At 37.4% G+C, this 10,388-nt stretch overlaps 1 protein-coding gene across 1 annotated transcript; it reads left to right on the top strand.

Moving 5' to 3' along the window:
• The first annotated feature begins 4,965 nt into the window (after positions 1–4,965).
• LOC106942502 (C-type lectin domain family 17, member A-like) lies at positions 4,966–9,655 on the top strand. The gene is made up of 5 exons (XM_015025786.1): positions 4,966–5,082; positions 6,638–6,763; positions 7,240–7,394; positions 7,503–7,618; positions 9,418–9,655. Coding segments are annotated over exons 1-5 (540 nt in total). The 5' UTR covers positions 4,966–5,081; the 3' UTR covers positions 9,560–9,655.
• Positions 9,656–10,388: the final 733 nt, after the last annotated feature.

Here is a 10,388-nt window from a genome sequence, read left to right as displayed (position 1 = left end):
ATTATATGTTTTTTTGAGGACTGAAAAGTAAAAATACTATCCAAATGCACTTAATAAATTGTCATTTTCTATGTAAGAAGCTCTTGTGTTTTTTCAGATTAGTGAAGTATAAAAACTCAATGCTGCCTATACATGTGTGGTTCTGATGGTGGAGATGCAGAGTAGCCTGTGAACCAGGATAAAAGAGAAATTATCCAAAAGTTAATACAAAATACATATATGTTTCCTTCACATTCAGAAAAAGCCATTTTCAGCATGTTGGGCTCTGACTCGTAGCATCTTTATAGCTAAATCCCGACATGGAGAAGCTGAGCTGGAAACAGACTGAAGAACAGCAGCTCCAGCTCTGATCCTGACTGATCTTTCCTCACTAAATTCCCTGGTTTTTAATGAACTTCTCCTCTAACAGCGGTTTCTCATCAGCGAAAACAGTATGAAAACGTTAGCTGCTATGCTAACAATCAGCGGTTACTTCGGGCCAATTAAGCTACATAGGAAATATTTCTCGGTTGTTTAGAAGCGAATTTCTGGCTGCAAAGTCAAGTAATTCTGATCTTTCATCCTTACCTGTGAAAGGTAATGCCAGTGAATCCATTTTGTTGCGTAAAACGGTTGAAACAAGTCCACACAGCACAGGACTTTAGGAGCTCCGATCGCTTTGCTGCCACACAGAAGATGGCGGTGACGTAACGTAGGACTCAGCGCTCTATGAGGGGTCTACGTATTCATGTCTATGGTTGCGGGAGTTAAAAGACCCCTGAACGCTACGGACCGACGCTGTTGTCATGGTTGCCTAGAGACGGACACTACGCAGCCACGGTGAGGCGCTATCAGCCCACGTCTTTTTAAACCATCCTCGACCCGACTCTTCACCGTCCTTAGAAGCAAAACCTCTCGTAAAGATACAGTCGTGAGAAGGAAGGCGCAAATCCCAGGCTGAATAATGTTGGTGAGGATGAACACAGGCAATAAAAAAAAAAAGTGTCCATTGTGGCCAAGTGTGATACCAGACAGAATAGATCAGGAGAGGAACACAGCAGACCCTGATATGGTAACATTTTGCTATGATTAAGTTTCTTATTGTGCTTTTGGTAGACTATATTGGTTTGATTATTTGCTTATTTAATGTATAATAATATCAGCCAAAATAATACAAATGATCATTTGAAGAACAAATCATACATTAGTTTAACAGTAAATACATAAATACTTCTTACTTTAAAAGGTTTGTTAGTGCTTTCTTCATGTTTTATTTTGAAATGTTTACATATTTTATGAATTCATTAATGCACCAGACACAGACCTGCCGCCCAGGGGCGGTTCTAGATGGGGGCCAACAGGGTACCAAAGAAGTTATAAATGTCTTATGTTAATACTCAGTGGTGGATTTTTTTTTTTAACCTTCACAATTTTACTTGAACAATGAATTAAAAATTATAGTGCTGCACCTTTAGCTGCTGTATGGAGATAGGATCACACTTTCCATCTGTCAGGGATCTGCATCCTGGATCTCTGGAGACTCAACTGGCTCTTTGGCTCACTTGTTATATCAAATAATGAAATATTGCTATGTTTTTTTTTTTGTTTTTTTTTTTGTTGTTTTTTTTGCTTTGTTTTTTGTTTCATTCTTTTTCAAGTGTTGCCATGAAAAAACACTGACTAACCTGGTCCCTGTGGTAAATCTGGTCTAGAACCAGCCTCCAAACCTAACTCCTTATTTATAAAAATATTTTGGTAATACTCTATAAAATATCAGAATGTTCACATAACTTTTATACTTTTAGTTGTCTGAGGACACATTTTTAATATTAAATCAGGTGTTATGATCAGTTACTCAGTGGTTTACCAAATACTTTTTACACTTGCTTAATTAAACATATTTAAAGTATACTACTCTGATTGGAGTACAATTTTGGGGTACTCTAACCAACCTCTATGCATGAGCGATTGCTCTATGGATCACTTTTTAAAGACAAAAAACACTGCCATAAAATATTGTCTATCACTGCAGCGGACATCCCACCCCATGAGAGTCGAGTGACACGCGCCGTGGTGGGCGTCCCTTACTTTGATTTCTGAAAGGTGGCAACCCTATGCTGTGGTTAGCTGTTTGTGCTTGGCATTTTCCAAAATCGTTGAAGAGTACTGCTGGATCGAGCCAAATTAACACAGCCAAAGGATTATATTGTGTGTTTTCTGGCAACCACTCGACGGTGAGTTGTTTATTTTACGTACTTTGTCTATGTATTGGTGACTAAAATGGTCTTATAGATTAAAAGATCATTCTCTTTTCGTTAATTTTGCGGCCAAGTAGAAGATATATCCTCAAAGTATTAAATAAATCCTTTGATTTTTGTAAATTTGCCATTTTTAGGATACTTTTAGTTACTTTTTATTGATTTTGTTGACGGCCTATAGAACTCTGGAACTGGTTCATTTATTTGGAATTGCGCAACAAAACAAAAAACAATTAATTGTTTAATGAAACAATACTTAAGTCAATTAAGTTTAATTGACTCTCATGTCAATTAAACTTAGATACAAGTTGAAAGTGCACTTCAATTTGATCTGTAACTTTAATTTGATCTTTAACTTGAAAAATATGGAATATAGCAATTATTTCATTGATGAATGTTTAGTTGTTTTGGATAACAGTTTAACCCTGTTTAAATGTAAATGCTATTTTTTTTATTCATCACCTTTTTTAGGTCAGGGTTTTTTTCCACCTCCTGTTTCAACCCAGGATGGTGAGCTACTGCATCACCACACTTTATTGAACCAAACTGCTTTTCTTTTCTGGACCTATTGCCCTTGGATCATGGACTAAAAACATTTGGATTATTGATTGATGGAGGATTAATCATCCTGCAAACAAAAGAATGGACTTGATTGAATAAGAGAAAAAAAAACTCTTGGGTGTCATCGGGGTTTATTTTGTTGCTGTATTTAGAAAAATATTATTATTATTATTATTATTATTATTATTAAGTACCTTTCTAAATATATGCAAATATATAAATTTGAATACAATAACTTGAACTTACTACCTGTCTGATGGTGTTGTATTCACACACACGGGCTCCTCAGCCGAACGTTTCTGACTGCCTATTACCATATTTGGCGGTAGTCTGGCGCCTAGCCTTAATTAGCATTACACAGGCAGACCCATGAAGACACTCCTCCACCGATCAGTTTGACTGAAGATTAACACATGGATGAGTTCCTGTATAAATCTAGTGGGGACATTTGTATGATAAAGTTAGACTTATTCTTAAGACAAAAGGCCGACTTTGTAATCATCTTTATGTGTCTCTGAAGGCTCAGGTCAGACTATCACTAAAGCCAGATTAATGCTCTGATCCCTAGTTTCTGATTGTAATAACTGAAGCTTTGTGCTGACTATTGATTGATCCTCCTTTGGTACAAAATATTACTTCATTTATTCAGCTGAAGAAAGTTATGGCACATCCACTCATTGATTTGTTCTGTGCATCTGCTCAGCGCTTCAATGGTTCACAGCCAACTGGTGACATTGTGATGTAGAGCTGCATCACCTGCATAGTAATGGAAACTCATCTTGTTGTTTCTTATAATCTGAGCTCATGGGAGCATGTACATAGTAAATAAGAGGTAGGCAACAAAGGTTGCCTATTGACAACAAAAAATTATGAAAGACCAGGATCAAGCATTTAATGGGTAATTTCTTTTTAAATGTCAGGCCATAGGTGTCTGAAGAGACCTCTTTAAAATCTGATGTAAGGATAAATCAGGTGGATATTAATCCCATCTTATTTTTTTTAGATTAACATAAAAAAATGACAGTTTAAAGACTGTCCTAAAAATAAAGCATATTGGCAAATACGAAAAAGGTAATTGAAGGAATTAAAATTGCTTGCACATATTTATACTTTTTACACTAGTTTTATCTGATAAAACATGTTGAGGGATGTGGTGTAGTTCTGCAGATTAAACATGACTGCACTGAGAGGTGTTGTGTGTTTATGTGATGGATTATATATAACAAAAAGGTTTCATCTTTTTGTTTTCTCAAAGCTGAATGTTGCATGGTGAAGACTGCATAACAGAAATAATTTAGAAAGTGTAGAAATTGTGAAAATATATGTGAAATATGCTCCTGCTTTTTGAACTGGATATGAAATGTTTGTTTTTTTAAGTTTCATTATTGTTATAATATGTACATATAGGGATTTTATTTTTTCTCTGACTTTGTACGTGTTTGAAATAAATACAAATTTCATTTAATTTCATTGACATTGGTAGCAGTGAAGCAGGAGCGCTAAGAAGCTAATAGAAATCTTGAAGAGAAGAAGAGTTACATCAATACAGCTGCAGCCAGGCATGTTTTAATGTTGTGAACCAGTTTTTCTCAAGTTATTCAACTTTTAAACTAGTATTGTTGTGCATCTCAGATATAAACTGTACCTTCTACCAAACACAGCTTCCCCTTTTTGTAAATATTTCTGTCAGCGCCCCCCGTTATCCTCTAAATGACGCCCACGGGCCGGTGCCGCCCCCATGAGAAACACAACTGTAAATGATGTCAAACATGTCATTTACAGTAAATGATGTAAAAATGACGTAAAGACAAACACAGTGGGTTAGAGCCATAGCTCTCACTGATGCATAGCATGATCCATGGTATTACCCAAGTGGTGGGTGTCCTAAATAGATACTCCATTGATGCGCCGCTTTATCAATATAAATTGTCTAGCCACTGTTCAGAACAATCCAGAAGGAGTCGTCTTCTCTCTGCCATTGTATGGCTCAGAGACAGATCGGCCATCTGCTCCGGTCTGACCCAGCTGGTTGTGTTTACCAAACCACTGAGTCACAGCTGATTTTCCATGTTTTCCTGTCCTGTTAAACCGGCATTAAGAAAATAACTCATAACCCTCTACAGGCCTCCAGGCCCTCTGATGAATTATAACTCTTATACCTTATCAAGTTCATTGTTTCTTTCAGGTGAAGCAGAAGCGGAAGAAAAAGCTCTCACTAAGTCTCGTCTGTATTTGGTGGTTTTCGGGATTTTTAGTGCCCTGGTAGCTGGAACAGCTATCTACAGTGAGTTTCACATTACCACAATATATTTTAATTAGCTTCCTATATGATGAGTTTTTGGATGTTTAAAGCATTAGGATGCAAGCGTCAGGTCTGAAAGTTGATTGAAAAGTTACGGACAATGAAGCGTTACTAAGAATCAGTTCAAATTAATGCTGCCCAACTTGAAACATATCAAGGTGTTAAAGTTTAATATGGAAGATCTAAAGTCATGCAGAGGATGATGTCTAGCTTGTGAGCCTCAGTGTCTCATCTTGGCTTTTCATAGATGGTGTGTTTCTGTTGGTTTCTCCAGGCCATGGCTCCCACCATGCACTGGAGTGGTTCAATGCTAAGTGTGAAGCACTCAGCATTGAGGAGCTTACTGCTTACAGTCAGTGAGCCTAATTTTGGCCTCATAATGTTTGTTAACATTAATTAAAACTTCTCAATGTTTGACATTGAATAGCAAAATGTTTTTGCATCAGGCTGCATTGCATTAGCATATCAATGTGCTACTCTAAGCTGTAGTTTGTGATATGTTGTTTGCTGCTGAGCATGATCATTTGTGGCTAAAACAAATATTTTTACATCAACTAAATGACACATGCGTATAGGATGTAATGTAAACAGCACTGTCAGAGACGCATTGGGTTTATAGCAGGTGTGTGGATAATCTAATTGTCTGACTGGTGATTGCAGCAATCCACATTTTGAGCAGAAATAGAGGGCCCCAAAGCCAAATTTCACTTGAGGCCCCATGGAGGCTTGGGTAGTTGGTATGAATGGAAAAGGTGTAAAAACAATAATAACACCATTGTGATGCATTAATTTGAATGTGTGGCTCTGTAGGTTTGTCATCTTCCTTCTCCTGGTCTGGGTCAAACTCTGGGTCCAACATACAAAGTCTTCAGTTGTTGACATTTTTAATAAACTTTGGAGATAAAAGTATCAAACTACAGAAGTGGCTTAATTAGGTAGAGAAGAACGGTATGTGACCTGGAGGGGACGGGGCGTGGAATGCTTCACATTTAAAAAGACTGCATTAAAACAAGTTGCTTTAAAATGCGCTATGGAGTCTGTGGAGCTACAATAATGAGGAATTCAGACCAAAGCACTGCAGTTCTACTTTATATAAGCCATAAGTGAATGATTTACATGTAAAAAAAAAAAAAAGATTTTAAACCACTTTTAGTGGAGGAGTTTAATGATCTTTGTGTCTTGTTCATGATGGATGGATGGAAAATCAGCACAATTATTTCAAAACTTCCAACATAAAAACTTTACTCATGCATAAAATAGTATAATTAGCATGAAATTCTAAGGACATGCAAACTCTGCATATGAACTTTACTCATTCAAAACCTGGACCTTATTGCTGCAAGGCAACAGCTCTGCCACCATGCAGCCCGAAAAATAAGAATGTTAATGAAATATTGGATCAGTTTACTGTTCATTGGTTCTAAAATGAGAATACAGTCTGATATCTTGAAAAGATCTGAGAGAGAAACTGAAAATGTTGATGCTCCTCTGATACAGATGGATTCACTGACTTTCTGACTAATTTGTGTTTTTATAGTGGGTGTAAAGACGACTGCGCAACAGGAAAGTATCAGTCACCTTACAGCCGAAACACAGAACCTGATGGAGAGAAGAATGACTTTGAATGAAGACATCAAGTATCTGCTAGGAGAGAAAGACAAAAGTGTTACAATTTCTAGATTGCCTTTGAACCTTTTGATTATTTGTGTTATATTTATTTTTAAAATGTGGTTATAATCTTCAAATAGCTTTTCAAAGCATACCTAATCACTATTATCACAGGTACAGTGCTGATGTCTGACAAAGTGAGCCAGGGCCTTGGCTGGGGTGGAGAAAAATTTGTTCATTAGCACCAAGTTTACAGTAAAGTTTTGATTTCAGAGAATACTGTTGTTTTTGAGAGAACCGAGCACCGAGCCCTGTGGTACGCCACTTCTAACTAGAATGGTAGCTTAACTTAATCACTCTCCATTATTGATCTGCACATTACCTTTGAAATCTTTGATCAATTTTGATGAGTGAAACATTAAATATACACACAGGGATTTCTTTGATATTTTTGTATTTGTTGTTCTTTTTGATATTACTTTACCAAAGTTTCACTTCCTTCTGCTCTCTCCCCTTGTCTAATGGAACCAGGGTGTGAGTTATGTCCACTTGAGTGGATTCTCTACAAGGGCAAATGCTACCTGTTTTATGACAAACCACCTCGTTGGAAGACCTGGGAAGAAAGTCAAAGGTTCTGTCAGATTAGACGATCACATTTGGTTGTAATTGATGATCTGCAGGAGCAGGTAAAATCTAATGCCAAGCTAGAAATCTAACGCTAGTCTGGGAGTTTTTGTAAAATTGATCGCTTGAAGTAAGAAGATTTATGACGATCTAAAAAAATGTGTTCACAGGAATTTGTCAACACAAACATCAAGTACTACTATGATAAATACCACGGATACTGGATGGGATTACAAGAAGTTAACAACACCTGGACCTGGCTTGATGGACGTATAGACACTCTTGGGTAAGAACTACGATATAAAAAATACACATATTTAGGTAAAATGTAAATATATTTTGTCAAGATTGTAGAAGGGTTAAATGTACTGAGTGACAACGACTCCAGGGTCTCCAGGACTTCTTCTAAAACCAAACCTTGGTGGACATGATCAGGTTCATTGTTCTGTTTGGACGTCCAATGATGTCAAAGCTTACTGGGCTTCTTCTTTTCAGCACGAGCTTCAGACGTCTGATCAGGCTCAAGACGTTCCAGTTTTGGAAATACAAAAACGTTCTTTATCTCCCTATTATAGCTATGAGCAAACTGCAGCTGGGTTTTCTTGTGCCTTTGGGTCAGTGGTGCTGCAGGTGGTTGAGTTCAGGCATGGAGACCTTCAGTCCTCAGTCTGTCCTCACTGTGGGACCTGAAACCTCTGTGGCTGATGCCACCAAGCCTTGCTGCTGGTCTTTTGCAGTCAGTCGATTTTTTGCTTGGTATTAAACCAAACAAAAATAAATATATAAACTCTAAAAATATGGCTCTCATAGTTGGGTTTTATTCTTCCAGCTGTAACTCTATGAACATTCAGGTCATTTGCTATCTTTGTGTTTCTCTTAATGGTAATGGGTTTCTCTGAACCTTCTGGAGGCTTCCTTGGACTAGGCCATTATTGTAGCATCCAATGAAACATTGAGGTCAGTAATCAGGGCATTTGAAGTGTTCTTCCTCTAACAGGATGGGTGAGGGCCGTCATTGTTACATCAGGGGAGATCAAGACAAAACATCTGGTTTACAAACGCAGAAATCTGAAGAAATCTGTTCAGAGGGAGGAATAATTTTAATACTGCATCATTGAATGAAGGATTTCATGCTGAATTTGGATAAAATATATTTGTTAGATTAGTTATATCCTGACCCCACTAAGGGACAAATGTGTACATAAAATGGATGGATGGATTAGTTCTACTTAAGTGTTTAACTTTTTTTTAAAGATAATTTGTTTATTAAAAAAAATATAAGAAATTTTCAGTTTTGCTTGAAACATTGCTTTCTGTTTAATTTGAACAGCTTTAGATCCATTTGTGAAAACATTTAAATCTTTAAAATCCAATTGTGCAAGTTCTTACAACTCCTTTATTTTCTAGTCTGGCTTCTTTTTAAGTCTTTATTCAATGAGTGTCTAATGAGACTGATGTCCTTGCGAGATGTAGAGAGACTCATCCATGCGTTTATATTTAGTCACATTGTTTACTACAACAGTGTCTTTACAAGTCTAAATAAAAAACTCAATCCTCCTGCTGCAGGTGATCCAGAACGCTGCTGCTGGTGTTCTGACTAAAATCAGGAAGATGGAGCTCATAACACCAGTTCTAAAGTTCTTCCACTGGCTCCTTGTAGCTCAGAGAATAAACTTTAAAATACTCATGTTAGTTTATAAATCACTGGAGAAGTAGCATTAAGCTTCTATTCTCCATAAATCTTGAACAAACTTCCAGAAAACTGCAAAACTGCTGAAACACTGAAAGCCCTTAAATCTAAACTAAAAACCCAGCTGTTTAGAGTTGCTTTTGAATCATAATTGATTAAGAATTTAACAATGGCACTTGACTTAATGTAATGTTTTGATTGTTTATTCTATGTTGCATGACATTGTGTTTTTGTTTTTTTATAATGTAAAGTACTTTGAAATGCCTTGTTGCTTAAATGTGCAAAGAAATTTTGATTGATTGATAGTAATGACTCTCATTTGATGCTGATAGTTATAAGTTTCTTGTCAATGTGGCCTAATTTTATGTTCTGAGGTTCTTGTTTCTGTTTTAAAGGTTCTGGGCGAAGAATTGGAACTCTACTCCTGGACCGCATGTACTGGTGCTCCCAGAACGAAATGCCAAAGACTGCTGGTCAAAAGAAGAGAATGTGTTTGAGAACAAATTAATTTGTGAGCGTGACACTCGCAAATTTTAATTTAACTGACTGTTCTTTTAAAGTTCCATGCAGAAATGTTCAATTGTGTCATGAATGTGTATATACAATGCATTTCATCATGACTTTAATCATCTGCTGGTCATGTTGTCTCTTCATTCTAAGTGTTTATGACCCTAACGAAACGAGACACCGAATGTCTGGTTTGCACTGCCAGGTTTAGATGTTTTTCTGCAATTGCTCAGGAACCAGACTGTCTCTCCATTGTTCAGGGTTCCTTAACTTTGGTATAAAACCCATGTGTAGACTTCCTGACAGAGCAAACTCAGAGCATACTCTGACCTGGACCTTTAATCTGTGGCTCTCACACCATGTGCTTGTTTAAAAATGCACTTTTTAAAAAGTGTTTGGAAATTATTTTCCACAACAATATGGCTGGACGCCCGATGAGCACAAAGCTCCAGCCTCAAACCTCGCTGAGGCTTTCAGGGAGAAGAGGGCTGGCTTGTCGGCTCCAGTGCTGCGATCAACAAACTCAAAGAAAATCCTGTTTTCTGGTGAAACGCTCACTCAGTGTAATAAGTTTTCAAATTATAGGCTTAACTAAAAATAAACTTACGCCCGGTTCAGAAGTCTGCAACAAGAAAATGGGCTGACATGACACCAAAAGCCATTTTAAGCCCTTTTGAGGAATTTATTCTTAAAAACAAGTTTTTGGGAAGTGGGTTGCCCAAACACACTGACATACGCCCAGGAACCACTGGGCCTCTGTCTGGACCTCTGTCAGGCGCTGGTCTCCTCCATTCAGGGGCGGTATAAGGGGAAAAGTGAAGACAATTCTAGGGGCCCTGACCAGCAGGGGGCCCTCCAC

This window comes from Poecilia latipinna, unplaced genomic scaffold, assembly GCF_001443285.1.
Source record: "Poecilia latipinna isolate Pla-1442-1.1 unplaced genomic scaffold, P_latipinna-1.0 Scaffold4322, whole genome shotgun sequence".
NCBI lineage: Eukaryota > Metazoa > Chordata > Actinopteri > Cyprinodontiformes > Poeciliidae > Poecilia > Poecilia latipinna.
Note: the sequence above shows the minus strand (reverse complement) of the source record. Positions and strands in the feature narration are given on the sequence as shown.